At 36.6% G+C, this 23,758-nt stretch overlaps 2 protein-coding genes across 4 annotated transcripts in view; both read left to right on the top strand.

Moving 5' to 3' along the window:
- WDR49 (WD repeat domain 49) overlaps positions 1 to 2,957 on the top strand; it is a 148,278-nt gene extending 145,321 nt beyond the window's left edge. The window contains exon 19 of the mRNA XM_047876467.1: positions 1,831 to 2,957. Within this exon, the coding sequence (XP_047732423.1) occupies positions 1,831 to 1,961 (131 nt within the window). The 3' untranslated portion in view covers positions 1,962 to 2,957. The remainder of the gene's footprint in view (positions 1 to 1,830) is intronic.
- A 1,041-nt stretch (positions 2,958 to 3,998) lies between these two features.
- SERPINI2 (serpin family I member 2) overlaps positions 3,999 to 23,758 on the top strand; it is a 38,346-nt gene continuing 18,586 nt past the window's right edge. Inside the window, exons 1-5 of one of the 3 annotated variants that reach the window (XM_047876469.1) lie at positions 3,999 to 4,042; positions 10,646 to 10,900; positions 16,146 to 16,376; positions 17,794 to 17,988; positions 18,067 to 18,259. In XM_047876469.1, the coding sequence (XP_047732425.1) occupies positions 10,654 to 10,900; positions 16,146 to 16,376; positions 17,794 to 17,988; positions 18,067 to 18,259 (866 nt within the window). In that variant the 5' untranslated portion in view covers positions 3,999 to 4,042; positions 10,646 to 10,653. Of the gene's footprint in view, positions 4,043 to 10,137; positions 10,306 to 10,645; positions 10,901 to 16,145; positions 16,377 to 17,793; positions 17,989 to 18,066; positions 18,260 to 23,758 lie in introns of those variants that run through there. The other 2 variants (XM_047876470.1, XM_047876468.1) reach the window with 2 other exon arrangements.

Genomic DNA, 23,758 nt, shown 5'->3' with positions numbered 1-23,758 from the left:
ACTGAGCCACCCAGGTGCCCCTCTTCTGCCCTTTTTAAAGTTTGTTTTGTTTTGTTTCTAATTTTGCTTATAGTCCTTTGTGTCCACTCTATGCCATTTTTTTAAATTTCCTGTCTTAATTAGTTTTAATGAGTTGGATTTTTTTAGACCTGAAGTTTGTAGTAGGTCCCTAGGTGAGAGTTTGTGGTGGGGGATTGGAGTGGCCTTCAGTTTTTACAACTGACAGGCAAACTGCTTTTAGGAAAAAACGGCTCATGTGTGTGATTCTTCATGTAGCCCTGCCTCATCTGTTTCTCTGAACCAAACAAGGTGTGGTGGAGGGCTTTTGTTCTGGCCTTGTTCACCTCTGTTTGCATCCATAGATATAAATGAAAGATAAAGCATTTGTACTGCAGGGTGAGCCCCTCACCTTTAGTCAGTGTCTTTTTGCTAGAACTTTCTGAGATGCTGTGGCTGCTGTGCTGTGGCTCCTGTTTTGCAGGCTGCAGGTTACCTCTATCTTTGGGCTTCACTCACGTGGAGTTTGTTTGCCAAATTATTATTTGTTTTCATTTTTCCTGGTTGTTCTAGTATAATATTCAAGAGAAAATGGGGAAGGATATTGACTTACACAATCATGTTTATATGGGAAGTGGAGAGGGGTTTTTTTTTGGTTTTTGTTTTTTGTTTTTTTCCCCCTAGTTCATATATGTAAAGATGGCAGTATACGGTGAAGTTGTTCAATGTTTATGTAGTTTATTTCATATTCCTCGGGGTTGCCATTTAAAGTATTCCTTTGTCCCGCTCCAACCTCATTCTCTCTCTCTTTTGAACCTTGGTCACATTGTACTGAATTATTCAGAATTACCTGAACGGTGGCTCTTGTTTCTCCACACTTTGGTTTGCTTTGTTCTCTCTCGTTGACATTTCCTTTCCCTCTTGCTAACCCTTCCTCACCTCCGTGGCCCTTCTTATCAATTAGAATCCTATCTGGACTTCAAAATCTGCCTCAAATAGTGTCTAATTCTTCAAGCTTTTCCTCTGATCTCTGCATATTGTTACAATCTCTTTATATGCTTAACCAAAATTTCTGTTGCTCCTATTTTCTCAGAACTGTAACTTATTGTACTTGATATTTTGGTCATTTGGGCACTGTGCCTGCTTTCTACCAGTTGGAAGAAGGCCTGCGACTGAGTCATATCTGTGCCTCATTTATGCCCAAGCATAGGACATTGTGCATAATATACATCCAGTAAGCATTTGTTGAAATGATAGAATTAAGCAAAAGGCCAAAATTATTTTCTCGAATGCATGGCACAATTTCCTCCTACATCTCACTGATGCATAAGACGGCCACTCATGGGGGATAATTTGGCTCTTTTTTTCTGAAGCCACAGATCCCTGTAGATCAAAGTATCTTATAAGGACGTGATTGCAGAAGAGCTTGTTTAGTGGTGCAGACAGTCAAACTGTGTTTTGATTGTTTTCATTGTCTTATTTCAATACAGAATAATCTGTTCTTGGCTTATTATGAGTCTTTGATAACTGCTAAGTAGATGAAAAAGCAAAAATGGAAAACACAAGCTTCTTTAGTCTTCTGTGAAGTGGTGGAAATCATCATGATATAAATACATTAATAGAACAAACTCTGTTAAAATTTAGCTTTTTAATTTAAACCGAAGTCAAAGAAATAGCAGGAACTTAAGAGAAAATCCCCCCAGATACACTCTTGGTGTTAGAAATATACAAATTTTCAGATGAATTCAAATGGGAATTTTCTCCCCACTATTTCATTTAATTGGGCCTCTTACCAAGTATAATTTCCATGTTATTTTCTTCATCATTTTGTAGCTTTGAACGCTGTATTTGATGAGAAAAACCTGTTCCCCAAAGAAATTCTGGATCGTGAACGAAGAGCCAAGCAATTATATCAAGAAGCAAGTAGTGAAGTGAAGATTAAAAGAAATAAGAAGCAATTATAATTGAAACAAAAGTAAATATTTCATTGTCACATAAAATATGAATATAAAATGCAGAGAGGAATCAAGAATTCCGTGCCATTCTTTGACTTTATATTTAAAAAAAGATTTTTTAAATGTTTATTTATTTTTGAGAGAGAGATTAACAAAGTGTGAGCAGGGAAGGGGCAGAGAGAGACAGAGACACAGAATCTGAAGCAGACTCCAGGCTCAGAGCTGTCATCGCAGAGCCTGGTGCAGGGCTCGAACTCAAACTGTGAGACCATGAATCAAACGCTCAACCAACTGAGCCATCCAGCTGCCCCTCCTTGACTTTGTATTTAACCTTCAGAAAGTTTCGCCTTCAGACAATGTCTTAGTGCTGCTTTTATCCATCACCTTTCACTTTCTGTGCCTTCTTAATAAAAGATAGATTGGACTACAGAGGGGCCAATATTAACTGGTATCATCTATTCCCAAGTGGTTTTATATAAAAATGTACATTTTCAGAGCAATGCATTCTACCCAGTTGCCCTTCTGGTTGCTTCTATAGGCAAATATTTTTGATCAATTATGATTATAAAAACCTGCCTTGAAGTTAAATATGGAAAGTACTAACACAGCAAATATCTACAAACTTAACTAAGAAAACCATTTCCATGTATTTACATACTTTCTAGTTTTTTGAAAATGATTCTGATAATGCAGTCAGACCATGTCAGTAGCAGCTATTCCTATTAATTCTTACAGATTTATATCCATTCTTCTGTGTACCTATTGAGAAATTACTGCATATGTTCTGCTTCTGTATTTTGTCTTACCATATTATTGAAGAGCATAGCACTACCAAAGAGGTAATAGTCTCAGAAAAAAAAATTGTTTTGAAGAGACTGGGGCTAAGTATAGGACTCACTCTATGTAGAAGCTCAAGTGGGAAATGTCTGGTTCTGAAAAACAATGCCTCGCTTTTTGGATCCATTTTTCTTTATAAATGTCATCATCTACCAGGTAACCAATATTCTTATGCTGCTTTATTTATTGTGTTCTATAGGAGTAATTAATAAATTCATTCATATAACTTTAGTTACTACACATTTGCATTTTAAAGACTTCTTTCAAAACCATTTGTATTTTTTAGAAGAATTTTGTACTAACACACACAAGTAAAGGAAATAATTAATATATGAGGGGTCTATTCTGTTCAGTAACTGCAAAATTTCATTGTGTTTAAGCCTCACAGTAATCATATATCTATTATAAGGTTAAAATCTGAGATTTGGATTTGTTAGAAGAATGCCCAATTATCTATGGCAGAGTTGAGGTTGGAGCCTGGGTGTGTTTTACTCCAGAGTGTGGTTTTGCACTTCAACTTTCTGTTCACTCTCTTCTTGTCAGTATAAAGTCAGTGGACTGAACTTTAGCAATGGAGTTTCCAGAATCAGTGGAGCAAACGTTTTAGCTGGTGAGGAGGGAGGCAGAGGAAAGGTTTTCAGAAGACATTGCCTATTCCATTTACATTTAAGCGCATCCTGATCAGGCCCTGTGATGTCTATGTATACTGCTTTTCCCTCTCCTTGAATGACAACCACATGTGGGAAAGATTTAAAAGAAACATATATTTGAATGTATCAACCAACAAATGTTGGTGAATGTTATCAGAGTGATAAAGACTCTGGAAACCATGTTCCAGAGAAACAGGTAAAGAAATGGGGAAGTCTGGCATAAGAAAGAAAATTCATGGGACATATAACCTATTCTCAAATATTTCAAAGCTGCAATGAGGAAAAAGAGTAGAAGTAGAACCAATGCACACAGTTTTAAGGAGGCAGATTCTAGAATTCTTTCCTGATACCTGCTAAAACAGGAAGGGATTTCTCGTCTTCCCTTCCCTTCCCATCTTGGTGGAGAGGAGTTGGCAGCAGGCTGGCTGCATGGCTGTGAAAGGAAGAAGGAGGAGCTGAGAGAAGTCATATGCTCACTGGATCCAAAGAGTATGGGACTGGGGAGTGGGAGGAGTGTTTAGGTGGTGGAAAGGCAGAGAGGGTGAGTAGAGGAAATGGCCGGCACAGTTGGGAGGTTGCTTACACCGAGAAAATAAACATTGAGTAAGTAAATGAATAAATTCGTGAATATATTAAGAATGAGAGGCAGGTGTCTCACTTTTATAGAGGTATTTATAAAATTTCAAAGGGGGGAAGCTAGAAAGAACCCTGAGATCATAGATTGGGTCTGAGATTCCAGTGTGAATTCATGGTTTTAGAGAGAGGGAGGGAGGGAGGGAGGGAGGAAGGAAGAAAAGAAGGAAGGAAGGAAAGGAAAAGTAAAAAAGAAAAAGAAGGAGGAAGGAAGGAAGAAATGTTTAAGAGTGATTAAGAAGCTATGTTTGCAGCTTGCTCACAAATGATTCAGAAAATGCTAATTATAATTGTGTCTACACATACATACACCATATATATATAATGCATGTATATATGACTTTATGTATATATACATACATACATATATATAATATACATACATATATACATACATACCTATATACATACATACCTATATATACATACATATATACATACATATATATACATACATACATACATATATATAATATATAATGTTATATATACTATTATACTATTATATATACTATATATATACTATATATATATACTATATATATAATATATACTATTATATATACAATTATATATACTATACTATTATATATATATATATATAGGAGAGAGAGAGAAGGAGGGAAAGATTAGCTATATAGATTGAGCATACCTATGTGGTAGAAGGCTAACAATTGGGAAAACAGAGAGAAGGAGAGAGGGAGATGGTAGTTCTTTTTATTATACCAGCAAATTTTCTGTAAATTTGGAAGTATTTCAAAGATTTTTTTTTTTTAGATGAAAAAGGTTGCCTTGGGAAAAAAAGATTTTTTGAGATGTTCCAGCAGAGGCTGAGTAACTCTCTCACAGGGATATTGCAGAAAATTCTTGCACTGGTCGGGAGGTTTGATTAGATAATCCATCATTTCAAACTTAGAGCATATGATTTATGAATCATAGATTGATGACAGTACAGTGGAGTGAAATTTGAGCCACATTTCTAGAAATTTAGAGGAATATTAAGATGTTAAAGAGAGGAAATATGGGTACCACGTATTTTGTGAAGGCTCTATTTTCCATTCATGCGCCCACCCATCCATCTGTTCATCCATTCATCCACCTATCCAACCAATTATCTAAGATACATACAAGGGAGTGTTTTAGATACCAGGTATATACCTATAAATAGAATACACTTCTCTTACCATCAGGTTCCTGGAGTGAAAGTACACAAAATGCAGTGATTTATTAAGCAAAGATTGAATGAGCCCACCAGTTTTTCTGGTATAAATTGGAAATTCTTTTGCTAGACATCTTTTGCTTTTTTTTTTTTTTTTTTTACCCTTGTAGATGACTTTGTTTGAAACGATTAGTGAAATAGTCTGTTTCATATGGACATACCTTCTCTCTGTAGCCTACCACATGTGTAAGGCAATTGTGCTGTGTTAAAACCCTAATCCCATCTTTAATTAACTTCAGGGGCTCTTCCAGGAGAGGAAAAAGACATTTAGTTATTATGTCTCTTCTATCTTACAGCATCTAATTGTGCTAGGCAGGTAGCAGGGTCTCACCTATAAAATGTTAATAGAACTGAAGACTTTATAAGCTATTTCTGAAATTAACACTTAGATTCAATGATTTAAGATCCATTTTTTCTACAGTGAAAGGAACTTGTCACATTAAAATAGAATGTGCCAGAACTTTCAATAGGCTACTTTGTTTGTAATATGTAGGTTTATACTAAATATAATTTAACCTGTTATCTTTTCAGAACATTTTCCTCTTATCACATGATATATGGAGCAAACTGAGAGAGGAACAAAATGCCTGAAATTAACCCATGCTCAGATAGAATAATTAGCTTTTAAGTCCTATATTAACGAGAACATTTGCTTGTATGTTTTTAAAGTTGGGAATTAAATACAATTTTACTTTTAAAAAGCTACAAAATGCTAAGAAAGATAATGAGATTGAACCTATAACTTCTTGCTATTGTTTTTATTATACATATCACCAGATTTATTTTTTACAGTGGAGGAGTGATGGCGCTCAAATTTATAGCAAGACACTTTGGCTCTCACTAATGAAATATTATATATATTATATATATATATATATATTTATATATATTTCAAATATATATATAAATATTTGCTCATGCTCTAGGGGCAAAATAGAGTTGTAGAAGGAACAGATTTATGAAAATATTTAAAAGGCCTGCAGTAATATTTTATGGACAATTGTGGTATCATTATTGTCAATTAAAAGAGCTTAAGCCAGGGAGGAGAAATTCTTGGCCATTCTTTTTTACTCCTCAAGAGACAGGAAAATGCACAGTGTGCTTGAACTGCTCTAGCATAAGATCCTTACAGAAAGTTTCATTAAGTGATCTTACTAAGACAGAGTGTCTGTCTCTGTCATTGCAAGGAAAGCAATGACCTGTTCCTGGGTAAATCACATTATGATCTGAGTAATATGGAGAAATAATAACTTGGTAACTCAGGGTACTTGTGATGGATGTTTGCTAGTGTCACTACAGGGGTAGAAAAACATTGATTGAATGAGAGTCTTTGGACATTCAGACTTATTGTTTATGAATTACACAGTAAAACAAGAAGGATAGAGCTCTTGTGCTGCCTGACTCTGTTTTTGGAAAATTATCTCTAACAGTGTTAAGCAAAAGCTGGAGAGGAGTTCGCTTATGTTAGAGCAAGTGATATTAGAATATAATCCAAGACTTAGAAAACATTAAGAGATGCCTAGATGGACAATTAAGAATTTTAGTGAATTAGGACAGTATGGCCTATAGCAATTATCAGGCTTCCCATGGCTTTCCGTAAACTCTAGCCCTGTCAGGCCATTGAAAGAAGTTACTTCTCAGGTATTTCCATCCATTTTATCTTGTTTTTATAAAGTTATCAGAAGTGACATTACATTGAGTTATCAATGGTGACTATTTGTTTAATTGCATCTGGAACAAATTTTCCATTTCTCTTCTAGGAGGCCACGGATGAATCAGTGTGTTTAATATCTGATTGCCATTGAGGTGATTGATTTGAACTAGAAGAATGAGATCACAATCCATTCAATTATGAATCCATTTTTTTATTAATGAACTACTGGTAGAGAAAATTACGTAAAAGTTTAAAGGCATGTAAAAGTAACACTGATGTGTATTATCAAATTACCTATGCTTAATCGTATTGTCCTCATATGATTTGGTAAATCAATAATCTTAATCTGGTCTTTTGGTTCATCATGGAGAGTATATTTCTTCAATATCCACCCTTTTTCCTAAGGATTAAAATGAGCCTTGTAACCACAGGAAATTCCTGTGACTATTGTATGCTTTGATGAATTGTTGAGAACTTTGTAAATGCAGCAGCAATTTGTCTCTGCATTCTGGACTTGATTTAGCTTTATCCTTTTTCTCACAGGCTTTCTGAAATATTTATGATGGTATACAGTGGTAATCTGATGCAGAAGTCCTGTGAGAAACAAAAAGAACTAATTACTAACCAATTTACAAGCCTTGGCACATTCTTCCAAATTCTGTTTCGACTTACTATAAAAGAAGTGGAATAATGGATTAAATAATATAAGCTTAATGCTTTGAAAAAATTCTGTTATGGTTTTCTCTCTCACTTCTTGCCTACTGCGTCATTGATCATTAACCAATCATATTAGTCCTTTTTTTTTTTTTTTTAATGTTTATTTATTTTTGGGACAGAGAGAGACGGAGCATGAATGGGGGAGGGTCAGAGAGAGAGGGAGACACAGAATCCGAAGCAGGGTCCAGGCTCTGAGCTGTCAGCACAGAGCCCGATGTGGGGCTCGAACTCACGGACCGTGAGATCATGACCTGAGCCGAAGTCGGACGCTCAACCGACTGAGCCACCCAGGCGCCCCCATATTAGTCCTTTTATGCAAATGTAGTGAACACCTGCTTTGGGTTTAGAGGAATTAATCATACAGTGTTGAAGATAAGTAAATTTGGCCTTGACTGATCAGGTGTTTTATGTACTAGTGTTTCCCAGCAGGCACATTTCAGTTATAACATCACAGTGAATCATCAGAAGCCAATTTGGGGTAAGTACCTTAAAATTAAATAGCTTTTGAATGCAGTACATATGCGATAATATTGATCATGAGTATTTAATAGAGCAGGGGACTGGCATTTCAATTCACTTTGATAGCAGATCTTATTTAAATTTATCAAATTAACACATTACTTTTATTCTCCTTAAATAATGTCACTATAAATTTGAAGTCCTATAAATTCTTATAGGACTAGTCATTATGTTGTTTAGTTCGCCAGTACTTCATGCTTTCTAATGAGATCTAATGAGATAGGATCCAAAACACAATGAGGTTAAGTGAACTTTTGAAAACATTTCGTGTGTGTGTGTGTGAGATTGTAATTTGTTCAATGCCTAGAAATTTTCTGGGAGAATTAGACGCTCAAATAATATAAAGGTTTTTTTTGATGTTTATTTATTTTTGAAGGAGAGAGGGGGAGACAGAGCATGGGGGAGGGAGGGGCAGAGAGAGAGGGAGACACAGAATCTGAACCTGGATCCAGGCTCCGAGCTGTCAACACGGGGCTTGAACTCACCAACCAGGAGATCATGACCTGAGCTGAAGTGGGACGCTTAACCGACTGAGCCACCCAAGCACCCCGATGCTCAAATAATATAAATTTTAATTATGAAGATTATTAGTATAATGAGAGGATACCCCTCAGATTCTACTATAAGGAAAAATTTGTATCCTTCATAGTATTGTTTATTATTGTATTACAAACCAGATCCATAAAGATGTACCTAAAGAACTACCACTTGATGACTTAAAAGTACTAATAACATTGTGACTACTTATATATCTACAAACTTCTATTTTTAATCAGAAATCTTCTGAGATAGCGAATGTATTCAAAAATGGTACATAGGGGCACCTGGGTGGCTCAGTTGGTTAAGCAGTCTGACTCTTGATGTCTGTTCAAGTTATAATCTCATGGTTCATGAGTTCAAGCCCCATTTGGGCTCAGCGCTGACAGCTCAGATCCTGCTTAGGATTCTCTCTCTCCTCTCTCTCTCTCTCCCCTCCTTCCTCTTACATGTGCTCTCTCTCTCTCTCTCTCTCTCTCTCAAAATGAATAGATAAACATTAAGAAGAAAGAAAATGGTAAACAGAAATTTATTTTTGTGTATAAAACTTTTGTTACTCACTGGCTTTTACTTTTGTTGCACTTCCACTCACAATCTTATATACTAACTTAATCCTCAATAAACCATTTGATAATATATATTTATATTTGCAATTTACCAACATGCTATTTTTTAACATTTGTTTTAAATTGCATTTTGAAGTCTTTTTCCTTTGCAAATTGTATATCTAAACAAATAGAGTTTAGCTACAAATATTAGAAGGCAATTTGAAGTAGCTACATAATGACTCCACAGATTAGCTTTAGAGAGTATTTGACTATTAGTAATCTTTATATGTAATAGTGACTCTTAACCCACTTATGGTCGTGGTGACCCTTCCAATGGTCTGCAAAAGCACTTTAGAAATATAGTTCTTCATTTTTAAGGGTAGCAATACATTGTTCTGGAGGCTTTCATCTTTACCCCCAATGAACAGTTACTTCCTAGTAACCTATGAAACTAGGAGTTATTAAGAGTTCCTGAAATATAGTTGTTGCAAGGTAAAATTAGCGTTACTAAAATTTATGAGGTTTTGGGGTCAGTATTCCATGAAGTCTAATCTTGCAAAACTCATTCTCAAGACGTAATCAGATGGTTGAATTTCCTGTACTTTTAGTGGAGGGCACTTGAATAAGGTGTCATTAGTGTTGTGACTTGGCTAAAGTTTTCAGCTGCAGCTTTCTTACGTGTTAACTTGTCAAATTATTCTTGGTTTCTTAGAAAGTGCTTTTTTCTTTTGTTATTGTTGTAGTGTTACATTTAATTGCATTTCCTTACAGGTTTTCTGAGTTTTTCCTTCCTTTGAAAAAGTACAATGTGAATTTTAGGGTATTTCACCCTCTAGAAGTAGGAGTCCACAAAGTATGAAAATTCATACCATGAAAACTTTGCCAGATTACTCAAACTGATTTAGAATACATTAACTTTGCACTATTATAGGTTCAAAACCACACTGGAGTGTCTTCATATTTTATTCCATTTCTCTTTTCATCTAGAAACCATTTTCGAGTAGTGTGGAGAGAGGATTCCCTTGATAAAGAGTTACAGGTATCTCACTTAAAACCATGGGAAAGATAGGAAAAAGTATCATTTAGCTATTTAGAGATCATATTGCTATTGACGTTTTTCCAGAATTATAATTTCTTCTTTGATTTTAGAAGACTGCCTTATGTTTTGGACTAGTTCTTGAAGGGATATAAAAATGCCGTTTGCACATGCTTATTTCTCCTAATAGATGAGGCTTATTCTGCAAACTGGCATGAGAATCTCCTTGTAATAATGTTTGACTTAAGACAAAGAATTCTAATAGGAAGAAGGTTGTCAGTTGAGCTCACTATGGTCACCTCTGGTTATTTTGAAAACTAATGAATTTTAAATTAATGCACAGAAGTCAAAATGGATAAGATCTTGTTGTGGAGTCTACTGTTGATTTGTTCTGGAAGTCAAGCCTCAAGACCCTTGGCTCAAAGAAATATCAAATTTGCAGTGGATCTTTATCAAGCTATTTGTTTATCTCATAAGGACAACATTATATTTTCCCCCCTTGGAACAACGTTGGTTCTTGGGATGGTACAGCTGGGAGCAAAAGGAAACGCACAGGAGCAGATAAGACAAACGTTAAAACTTCAGGAAAACTCAACTGGTGAGATTCTTACATATAATTATTAAAATTTTTTTTTAATGTTTATTTATTTTTGAGACAGAGACAGAGCATGAGTGGGGGAGGGGCAGAGAACGAGGGAGACACAGAATCCAAGGCAGGCTCCAGGCTCGGAACTGTCAGTGCAGAGCCCAATGCGGGGCTCAAACTCACAGACCAGGAGATCATGACCTGAGCCGAAGTTGGATGCTTAACCAACTGAGCCACCCAGGTGCCCCATTACATATGATTATTTATGCTGGATAAGATCTGGCCAAATTTATTTTTAAAATTAGAAGTTCAGGGTGACACAATTTAAATCAATGGAAAATGTTATCAAAAGTGTAAAATTATAATAAAATGGAGAATTGTATATAATAATCATTTTAATTGCTTCCCAATGAAAATGTTACCAAAAGAATGTATTATTTTTAATACAGATATAAAGCTGTGAGTGTGACAGTATATTTTCTTCTGGTCTGGTTTAGCTAGATTTAATTAATTGAGATCGTGTTGTGTGCGTGAATGTGTGTACGTATGTGTATGGTTTTCTGTTTGTTTATATTTCCACTATCATGATGCTATGATCATTTTTCGCATCAGTTTCAGAATATGGTTCTTAATTGTTGCATTTCATGGCCTCTTATGGAACTATCATTACTCACTAACCCCTTCTTCATTAGGTTGTTTCCAGTATTTCTGTTATAAAAATGCTTCAACGAGCATCCTTACCCAGAAATCTTTGTGTGCATCTCTCATTACTTTATTAGCTTTCTAAAGTTAGTTTTCTAAATAAAATTTAACTTTTTCACTTAACTGAGACCAAGAAGAAGTATTAATTTATACATTTAAAAAGCTTGTTTGGTTAATAGTTTTTAAAGAAAATCTGAAAAAAAAATTACATAAACCATCCAAGGCCTTTTGGCGTTTGAGGGGTTGCTGTCTTAGAGTCTCCCAAAGGCCTGTCTGAGCTACTGTAGAGCTTTGGAGCTGGTGTCGTTTGAAAGGGCAGTTGTCCCTTTCTCGGGCTATCCTGTGTTCTCAATTTCCATAATAATTTTAATTTTAAACTTCTACATCACTGTCAGATAATATGTCCTAAACATCAGAGCAAATTTCCAGATTTTTCGATTTGGAAATGTAATCACTATAACTATAACCAATTTCAGTATGTTTGCCTTAGAACAGAGCACTTATATTTAGGAATTTGCCTTTCTGTTTTTACAAAGTCTCATTTGCTTCATTTTAAATAAAGGCAATTTTATGTAGAAAAGAAGTTGGTGATAGTGAAGTTAATTGCAAGAATTTTCCTTTGTGAATAATGTAAAATGAAGCCACTGTGTTCCAGATTTAGTCTTGACTGTCTAGATTAATTTCAGCAAATCCCATAAGAGAGTCGCAGAAGCATTTCATCACTTGATACTGCTTTGAAAAGTAAAAATACATTTATAAAGATATGTAAAGTTGACTCTAAGATAAATTAGCAAAATTAGTGCCTCTGAAATCTAAATTACTCTAAATGGGTATATCTTGTAGAGAAACAGAAATGTTAACAACTCTGGATTGTGAATGTAATGCTAATCATAGCAATAATGATGATGACACTATCAAACATGTATATAGTGTAGCAGACACTTTTTTCTGTGCTTGATATCTGCTCTCCTACTTAATATTTACAGTTACTCTGTGAGGTAGACATAACCCTGCTGTTTAGATGAGGACATGGAAGCAAAGAAAGGTTAAAGTAGCTTGTCCAGAATGAATTCCAAAAATGATTCAGTAAGAGTTCTAGATCAGAAGAGCAATATATTATATTTTCCTTGGGAAAATATAGACGGGCAATTAAACATTAACATTGTAACACATGTAACAAAATCTATCAAAATTGCTTTCTTTTTTTTTTTTTAACTTTTTAAAATCTTTCTTTATTTTTGAGAGACAGACAGAGTGTGAGCAGGGGAGGAGCAGAGAGAGAGGGAGACACAGAATCTGAAGCAGGCTCCAGGCTCTGAGATATCATCACAGAGCCAGATGCGGGGCTCAAACTCATGAATCATGAGATCATGACCTGAGCCGAAGTCGGATGCTCAACTGACTGAGCCACCCAGGCGCCCCTCAAAATTTCCTTCTATTATGTTTTGTGAAGGAGAGAGACACAGGGACACAGTTGGAAGGTTATTGCAAAAGGAAAAGGAAGATGAGCCAGAGAGAGAGAGAAAATATGAAAAAATAAACTCTGGAGAAAAAAAGGAGGAGAGAATTAAGGAACAAAGAAAAAGGAGACAGAGTTAAGGAAGGGAACAGAGTGGAAGAGAGCAAGGAAATGGAGAAGAGGCCCAGATGGTCTAAAGAAAGAAGAGCAAAGTGGTGTGAAGGGCGGAACAAGGTGTAAGATTAGAAGGTGGTGCCTGGTAGGGCCACATTGGAACCCAAGAGGAACAGGAAAATCACTAGTAATGATCCTGTCTTCATTGAGCATTTTTACAAATGTACCTCATGGATTTCTTTGATTAATACGGATTTTTACTGTTACAGGAAAATATTATCTTGATTATTGAGTCTGCTGGCATCTCATTAAATTTCATGCTCAATATAAATGCCTCCTTGACTCATCTTGGTCCTGGCCCTACCTTCCATTCCCAGTGGTTATCAAAAGTTACTACCTGTCATACTAGGCTGTTTTATGTTAACACCTGGCTTATTCTACAGATGGTCATACAATTCCTGGCATCCTCACCCCACAGGGCTCTCAGTGTCCTCAGTTTTCCTTCTTTCCCCCAATTGTCAAAACTTCTGCTCAGAATTTACCTTCTCTAGTCTACCGAGCATCTGATAATGCTCCGTTTTGCTTTGCCTCTAACATGCTGCTTACTAATCAAAGACTAACTGGGGTGCTTGCTATTCTAAGAGTGTTATGGAAAGAGGGTCAGCTTTGCATTCTGATCCCAGTTCCAAAACCAAATAATCTTGTGATTTGGCACCTCTCCAGTGACTGTACGTCTCTGGATTTTAGATTCCTCACTATAAAAAGAAGAGTTTTAATAAATGATTCATATGGACCTTTTGGCTAAAATAATCTATAATCCTATGACTGCCTTTGTTTTCATCTTTAGATCTCTCATATTTCACACACAGTTGGCCTTTGGGCTCTTAATAGCAGGAGAAGTATACATGTACTGAATTTTAGAACATTTTCTGGAGGACTAGTACAATCAAACCAAAAGTTATACTCACCCCATGGCCTATAGGTGTTCTATGACTCTGTTTTAGGAAATGAAATAAATTTATTCTCACTGCTTATTGGGAGCCATGTATACATATTCGTTTTGATCTGTGCTAGAAGAGGTTATTAATCTGAAATTAAATCAAATTTATAAGACAGATAACTTTATATTCTCCTCCAAACTTGTGCTACTTGATGACATTTTTCATTGACTTCTGAGTCCAGTGATTTATCAAAGGGAAACTGACTGTTTGTCACACAGTCTTGGACCTTAAGTACATGACATAAATCTATTTGCTCTGACAAATGAGTTGGAACTATTTTTTCTCCCCCTCCCCTCCCCCCCCAATTCCTTTAAAGATGTTCATAAATTACAAACTTCTGAAGATTGGTTTCAAATTCTGCCACTTCATTTCTGACCTTAATTAATTCTTTTGAAAAAACTCACATGCCTTAACTCAGAAAGTCTCTGTAGCCTGCCTTTATTGAGATATTTCCTCAGCTTCAAATAGCAAATGATTGCATCTAAAACCATCGCAGAAACCAGTTAAATAGATTAACTTTCATTCCTTCCTTATGCAAGAATTCTAGGATTGTAAAGACTTAGTGAAATTCTTCTAATCCAACCAAAGGGAAGTACGTTTTTAGGGCTAAGATTGTTTATATCTGTATCTATATCCCCAGAATGCAGCATCATGGAGTTTGAAACATAATGAAATATACCTCCCAGAGCCTGCGATATGGTTATGTGGGTTGTACCTGCACAAGAGCAGGGGAGGACAAGGAGACAAGTGGGAATGGAAATGCAGGCTCCACTCAGCTAGACGAGATATGAGGCCACTGGGCTGAAACCCTCCTCCTCCCCCACCTGTGAGGGAAGCTGTTCTTATTTATACAAAGATGCCCATTGACTGCTAGCTCTCTGCTAAAGTGCGCAGACGCGTGCATCTCCCCCGGCCGCCATCACATTTCAAGTGGACAACTCAAGACAAGTTCTCAATAAAAATTTTCTCTCTTTATTCAGTGGGTATATTCTAGTGATGAATGATTTATATTTTCTTAAATAAAGATTAATTAGGCATACTCAACTTTTAAGTTATGAAAGTGGTATTTTTAGTATGTAACTCAAAATATAACAATGGCCCTGAAAGAAACTTTGATTTGAAATAGAGTTCCTAGACTTAATGATTGAGTTCCAGGAGTAAGCCAGATAGGAATGAAAAACATTATATTTTTGGTAATGGATAGGAAGCCTCTGAACAAAGATCAAACCTGAATTCTCTCATAGGCACATGTATCTTCCCGACAATCCATGGTGGTCAGAATAATCCAACGGTAAATAAATAATAGGCCAACAGTGATTCTTAGCTGACTCTACTGGACTCAGTTGACTAGTGGTGATAGTTGGAATGGTTAAGACTGGTACTGTTCATGTAGACGGTCACAGGATATACATTCATGAACCTGAAGAAATAGGCAATTCTGATTCTTGCACATCTCTAGAGATGATTACAGGGATTACCTCATAAGTTTCAAAACTTGGACAGGTGCCATTGCTCATGTCTTATGAGAACTTTCTTAAGCTGAAATAAAAGCAATAATGAAAAGGATTGCTCATCACTGTCATACCACCATCAGTATTCATTAGTATTCTCCTTCCATAAATATCGCATGTTATGCAAAGAATGAGGTTCTAAAGATAAATTTCCAACAAGTAAGAATGAGCTAAATTTGACTATAAAAAGGGAATTTCCTTCAGCCTGTTTAAATGCACATTCTTGTTTTTGACACATTTCAAATTTACATGGACATTCTTTTTTTTCCTGTATAAGAACTGAGTTCTTTATAAAATGCATATTGTATGAAGATAAATGCTTAAAATATTTATACTAACTTAGAAAGGATCGTTAGTTTTACCTAAGGGTGCAAAAAATGGTGATATGAATCAACACTTAGAAGTAAAGCTGAAAAGCTGTTGTTTTTATGTTGTTCAATATGTCAGTATACATTATAATTATTTTTTAGGAGAAGAATTTTCTGTGCTGGAGTCATTTTTCTCCGCCATCTCAGAGAAAAGGCAAGAATTTACATTTAATCTTGCCAATGCCCTCTACCTTCAAGAAGGATTCACAGTGAAAGAACAGTATCACCATAGCAACAAGGAGTTTTTTCAGAGTGCCATAAAACTGGTGGATTTTCAAGATGCAAAGGCTTCTGCAGAGACAATAAGTACCTGGGTAGAAAGCAAAACAGATGGTAAAGTTTCCCATTTTCGTAAAATCATTATTTGCCATTGTATGCATGGTTTTTAATATCCTAAAGTAAAGAATGGTTGAATATTTTCCTGTTAAACTGTGGCTCAGAGGAATCAAACCTCCCATTTTGCTTCCCTGTTATTCAAATTAATACTAAATTGTAAAACTGAGAGAAATTGTCAGCTGCGTTGAATAGCATACAGATTTTTTTCAGCGACACCTATTTAGAGAATTTTTAATGGAAAACTTTTAATAATAAGTTTTGTTTAAGCATAGGTTTTTAATCTACGGCAGCCGAAGTAATATCTTGGGCCAGGTAAAAATTAGATCTGTCAGCCTCAACTGCCTTCTTTCCCACATATACTGTAAATAATTAACACATCTCAGTTGGATGGGTTAATGTTTAATAATAAATGTGGATAACCCTGTCATAAACATGGTAATCTAAACTTTAATCTCAATATAAGCTAGCAAAAATTCCTCAGGGATTTTGGAGTGACATAGTAGAAAGAACACAAACTTAAAGTCCTTCAGATCTGAGTTCAAATCCTAACCGGTTCTAAGCTATGCCCTATCTAAGATGAGGATAGTATTAAAATATTTCAGGATTATTAGCAGGTTTGATAATAATGTATGAGAAATAACAAGCATATATCAGGCCTTGATTAACAGTAGTTTGTTTCTTTGTTCATTCATTCTGCTACCAAAAATTATGATGATATATGATGCTACCATATTCTTGATAGGAAGCGTCATTCAGGGAGGCATGGTTCAAAATGTGAGATGGGTGTTCTGAGCAGCGTTCACAGGAAAGTCCCATTGATGGGACACAAAATGAATATCCCTAGACAGCTCCATGGCACTCATTCATGCTTTTATCTCTTAACTGAAATAGTCACTGGACATAGAAATAGCCGACTGGTTGTTTAGAGGAAGAAAATCATACTAACAACTCCATTCTTGTCCCTTCCCAATGGTCAGTGGCTCTAGCCACAGGAATAGAAGGTTTGAGTGTACCACTGACTTATTAATTCTGATTGACCTGCTGGAGAAACTTGAAATAAAGTTTGAAAATCATCAATAAATATGCAGGAAGGGACATTCCGTTTTCATTCTTTCTGGCTGAAAAACGATTTAGACAAACAAGCTCGCTGAAGAGAGTCCAATAGCAGGTCTATCCAGGTTTGCCTAAGACAATCTCGTATCTCCGGTCTCCTAGTGAGATCTCATTTGTACCTGTGTCTAAGTGAAATAAGTAACAGTGCTCCTCTTTACTCTCAAAATTGCCAAGGCTAGATGATAAAGCACCCCATTTATAATGACCTGCAGAAGAAATTTGTGCTTTAATTCTATTTAAGGCATTCCACTGAGTCGCTCTTGCACATCTCTTTCTGCCTCCTCCTGCACCCCCTTCACAGGGAAAATTAAAAACATGTTTTCCGGGGAAGAATTTGGCCCTCTGACTCGGCTCATCCTGGTGAATGCTGTTTATTTCAAGGGCAATTGGAAGCAGAAGTTCACAAAAGAGAACACACAGTTGATGAATTTTACTAAGAAAGATGGTGCAGCAGTCAAAGTTCCAATGATGAAGGCTCTTTTGAGAACAAAATATGGTGAGATGAGAAATCCTGCTTTGAAGCATGATTTGGGGAATTGCCAAGAATATTTAATATTTTATTTCTCCGTTCCAGGCTATTTTTCTGAATCCTCCGTGAACTACCAGGTTTTGGAATTACCTTATAAAGGTGACGAGTTTAGTTTAATCATCATACTCCCTGCAGAAGATGTGAACATAGAAGAAATGGAAAAGTGCATTACTGCGCATCGAATCCTGAAATGGTTCTCTGAGATGCAAGAAGAGGAAGTGGAAATCAGCCTCCCTAGGTTGGTAACGTTATTTTATTATTCCAGTTCTTAGGTTTTCACTCATGGAGGAATTTGAATAGCTGGCTAAAAGATAACAAATATTTGAAAAGGCTATTGTCGAAAAGAAAAATGCATTTGGAAGTGTAGCTCCACTTTATGGAACCACTGTTCCATAAGCACTGTTTTGCCACGTGGGGGACTGAATTTAAGCACCCAGTATTCTCTGCAATAGATGAAGAGGTGTAAGTGTTCAAGCTAGAACATCAGGATAAAAAGGAATTTTTATTCTTTTTAGTATATAAACGTACCTTTCTCTAATCTCTCAATTGGAATTTTAAATATCTGTCTTCTGTTACATTTAAGGAAGATGAAATCCCCCAACCACTTAAGGTACCACAATTAAAAGATGTGTTACACCAGCTTTGACCACCGGTGCTCCAACAGTCATTGAATTTAAATAGAGTCCTATGGAGAGTTTTAGGTAGTTAATACAAAGTGGAAATTGCAAAGGCTTATCTCAGGAAACAAGAATATAAACACTGATTTCTAAATATCATGCTTCTAGCCAACAGGAGAAACTTCAGAGTAAGTTATGCCCAAATAACTCAATTCACATTCTATCTCAACTTTTTAAAAGAGGCAGATGTCTAATAGGTGATATTCTGTTCTTTCGTTTCTAAAATTTTCTGCAGACTCATCAAAGCCTGGATGATCTGTGCACCCCTCTTCCAGGCCTTTTGCCACTTAAATGTCTTGGCTTTTCCTGCATTTTCCACTAAGCCGGGATCCAGTCAGTCATTGTAATCATATTCGCAGATAATATTTTTTAATGCTTTTTGTTATTTTGTCTTTATTCTGCTCTGATTTCTCCCTAATCATCCTCAACCCCAAGTCTACCCCAAAAGCCATTCCTGCTCCCCAACTATTAATTTTGTTAAGCAAAAACCCAGGAAGCAGTCCCTTCTGGCATCATTGAGGCTGGAGCTGGGGACTCCTTACTTCTCTTCAAAGAACTTCCTTTTTTATTTTATTTTATTTAAAAAAAATTTTTTTTTTTCAACGTTTATTTATTTTTGGGACAGAGAGAGACAGAGCATGAACGGGGGAGGGGCAGAGAGAGAGGGAGACACAGAATCAGAAACAGGCTCCAGGCTCTGAGCCATCGGCCCAGAGCCTGACGCGGGGCTCGAACTCCCGGACCGCGAGATCGTGACCTGGCTGAAGTTGGACGCCCAACCGACTGCGCCACCCAGGCGCCCCAGAACTTCCTTTTTTAATACTCACGCACACCACACCAAAATTTAACTTCTGTTCCACAGGCGCTGCTTTATGTTGATTTCTCTTACTCTCAACATAGGTCTCAACTTCCTGTTCCTTAAATAAAACATATCATTAGGCAAATCTGCGTGCCTACCCTTCACCTCAAAATTCGTCTACATCTTTGATAATCTTCTCTTCCTCTACCTTCCTTGTCATCCTGGAGAAAGAGGTAAACCTATGCTTTTCTCACCCTTACTCTAGGTTCTTGATCCTAATATTATTTACTATTTCCTTTTTCTTGAAAAATCTTTCTTTCTTTAACCCCTGGAGCACTCCTCACTTCTGTTTATTTTTCTCTCCATTGTAAAATTGTGCTGTTCCCTGACCTACATTTGTTTTTCTTTCTATTCCCAGCTAATATTTACTAGAATTGTTTCTTCAGAATTTTCTTCTTACTCTCTTTTATTTGTCCCTTTTTCTTCATGTCTCTAATATCTGAATTTCTCCCCCAATCTCTCTTCTAATTCCCTAGCATCCCTGTATATCTCTACCTGGATGTGATTTAGTCTTTCAAAGAGTTTTGGGTGTTTTGTTTTTGTTTGTTTGCTTGTTTTGTTTTGTTTTTGCTCCTATTATGTGTGAAACATTGGAGATGAAGTGATGTGACAGTTTATCTTCTAATAACAGTTTGGGGGATTAACTTATTTATTTTCAAATTTATTTTTCTCTCTCTCTTTTTCCTTTGGAAAGATCACTGTTTGGGGCCAAAAACACTGAGTTTGAAAATTGTTCATGCCTTGTACTACAGTGGTATCTTAGGAGAGTCATCAGCTGTCCTGAGTTGTGGTTTTATTAGTATGAAATTGGAATAATGACACTTGTAGCCAAGGTGGCCCCAGCATCATCAGCCTAGTTAACAAATGCCTAGATAATAATGCATAAGTTTCAAACTCAGTTGGCAACAGCAAATACAGGCTTTTTTCAGAATTCCTTTCTCCAACATTTTAGTAATCTTCATAAGAATGTTGCCCAGACGACAATTCCATCCAGGCTACTACATTCTGGACAGCAGACTCTTTGGTCTTATTATCAGCTTCTCCAAACTGGCCACACTTCTCATACAACTTCTCTCATAGTGTGACACAGACTTCTCTTTTGATTCCTCCAAGAAAAACGGTTATGGGTTTGAGTTATGTCCTTCCGGATTCATACGTTGAAGTCTTAACTTCCACTCCCCCCAAAATGTGTGACCTTGTTTGGTGACAGTCTTCACAGAGGTAATCAAGTTAAAGTGAAGTTATTAGGGTGGACCCTAATCCAGCACGGCTGGAGTCCTTATAAAAAGGAGAAATTTGGATAGAGAGATACACAGAGCAGGAAGGCTACATGAAGAGACAGAGGGAGAAGATGGCCATCTACAGGCTGGGGAGAGAGGCCTAGAACAGACTTCTCCCTCATAGTCCTCAGAAAGAACCAAAGCTACCCACACCTTAATTTTAGACCTCTACAATTATGAAACAATAAGTTTCTGTTGTTTAAGCCACCTACTTTGTGGTAATTTGTTGAGGTAGCCCTTGGCAAACTAATACAAGAACAACTTCAATGTTTAGCCAAATTTTACTGACAGCTTTATGTTAACAAAAGAGGCTTCTAAGGTGGAAAGTAATTTAAAAACCAGGTGTCGGGGAAGAGTGTTCTGGAGTCCAAGCCATGTCTTGTAACCAGGGAGTCTTCTCCTGTCCACTGCTGACCTTAGCCTACCGCTGTCACGGTACCAGAACCCACCCTCACCCAGAGTCTTTTTCATCTCCCTCCAACCCAGCAGTTGGAGTCCTCCAACTTTTCCCAGCAGAAAGAAACACAGATTTTCTCCCATCTCTGAGGCCAGATTCCCAGTCATGATCAGAATCGACAACAGCAGATTCTGACCTTCATGAAATACCTTTTCATACCATATAAAATAAATTATACGCTCATCATTTCAGACTTCACTATTTCCATCCCACTTGTTCTATTTGCATAATGGAAATTTCATCATGTTGCTTTTCCCAAACAAATAAACACTTTGTCTTAAACGTGAATGTAGATCTTTGGTGATATGAAAGCAGAAACATTAAATGGCAGTTGTACTCCCTCCCTTTTCTCAAATAAATTCCAGGCACCAAATATTTAAAAAAAATTTTTTTTAAGTTTCAATTATAGTACCTCATTACATAATTATATTCATAACACAAATTCTGGCAAATAGAAGATGTTAAATAAGTGATGACTATTTTTCTTTCTTTGTTAAGATCACCGCCCAGCCAGTACCAAAGTAGAAAGTCTTCTCTGACTTCTCAGTCTCTCTTATGCCTGTCCCCTCTGTCTGGCAGGCCCTTCTCCATGGTATCTACCCAGGAAATTCTCATTCATCCTTCATCTTCCCCTCACAATTAACTCTTCAGTGTACATTTCCCCAACATGCTCACTTAGACTCAACCATCCCTTATCTTTATGTCTAGAACATTTTATACAAATTTACATTATAACACTTATTACATTGCATTTCCATCTCTTGCTCACATTCTTGTGTATCCTATTAAAATGTGAGCTCTGGAACAGGAGATTATGTCTCCGTCATTTTGGTTTCCATAGTCCTTGGAGCATTTCATAGTATATAGTATGTGCTAAATGAATATTGTTGAATTAAATTATATAAATAATTTCAAAGAAACCAATTCTATGTTGTTTCCCTTTATCTAATTTTAAATACCTCAAAAACCAGAATTCAACTTTCCAATTACACTTTAATTCATTCCCTGTGAGGATCCTGTTGAAACTTTCCCATATGTGCAGCATAATGAAAGATAGAACATCAACCATTTTCTTGGAAACCTCTCTAGAGAAATAAAATGAGTGTTTTAAATTCACAATATTGAAAATTTTGTTATTAATTATTCAATCACATTAACACAACATTACATTTAAAATACATTCACTTTTGGGGCGCCCGGGTGCTCAGTCGGTTGAGCGTCCGACTTCAGCTCAGGTCACAATCTCACAGTTTGTGAGTTCGAGCCCCGCGTCGGGCTCTGTGCTGACCGCTCAGAGCTCGGAGCCTGGAGCCTACTTCTGATTCTGTGTCTTCCTCTCTCTCTGTCCCATCCCCACTCATGCTCTCTCTCTGTCTTAAAGATAAATAAAACATTAAAAAAAAAAATCTTAAATGCATTCACTTTTCACAAAAGGATGAGTCTTCTGATTGATTAAAGGAATGATTTGATTATTTGTTAAGTTCACAAACAATTTTAGTCCATGAGGGCACATTTATTGAATTAAGTTTCCTGAGCACTAAGATCATGGATTGGAAGTTCTGACATACATTTTCTCCCAAATGAATAATTTCCTCACAACAGAAAAATACCCACTTAAAATCTGTGTTCAGTACAGAGAGGGAAAACCATATAGGCTGAGTAAATACTTTAGGGTGGACTGACAATTTTAGATTTTGTTACTCAGTGCCATGGTTCTTTTGTATCTGGATGACTCCATTATGCTTTCAAATTGGTAACTAAAGACTTTCGTAAAACTGAATAGTTTAATCAGCTGTATTAGTTTCCTAGGGCTGTTGTAACAAATGACCACAAACTAGGTGGCTTAAAACAACAGAAATTCATTCTCTCACAGCTCTGGAGGCTAGACGTCCAAAATCAAGGTGTCAGCAAAGCCACCCTCCCCGAGACTGTGTGGAATCCTTTCTTTAAAAAAAATTTTTTTTTTACATTTATTTATTTTTGAGAGACAGAGAACAAGTGGGGGAGGGGCAGAGAGAGAAGGAGACACAGATTCCAAAGCAGGCTCTAGGCTGTAAGCTGTCAGCACAAAGCCTGACGCTGGGCTCGAACTCACAAACTGTGAGATCATGACCTGAGCTGAAGTTGGACTCAACTGACTGAGCCACCCAGGCGCCCCTGTGTGGAATCCTTTCTTGCCTCTCTGCCCAGTTTCTGGTGGCGATCCAGAATCTTTGGGGTTCCTCTGCTGATAGATGCACCATTCCAATCTTTGCCTCTATTGTCATATGCCATCTCTCTTCACATGGCATTCTCCTTTCTAATAAGGACACTAATCATATTGGATTAAGGGCCCGCTCTATTCCATTAGGACCTTGACCTAACTAATTGTATCTGCAATGACCCTATTTCTAAGTAAGGTCACACTATGAGGTACTGAGAGATAGGACTTTAACATATGAATGGGGGAAGGCACAGTTCAATC

The sequence above is a fragment of the Prionailurus viverrinus genome, chromosome C2 (genome assembly GCF_022837055.1).
Source record: "Prionailurus viverrinus isolate Anna chromosome C2, UM_Priviv_1.0, whole genome shotgun sequence".
Taxonomy (NCBI): Eukaryota; Metazoa; Chordata; class Mammalia; order Carnivora; family Felidae; genus Prionailurus; species Prionailurus viverrinus.
The sequence above is the reverse complement of the archived record's forward strand: the minus strand, read 5'-3'. Positions and strand labels throughout refer to the sequence as shown.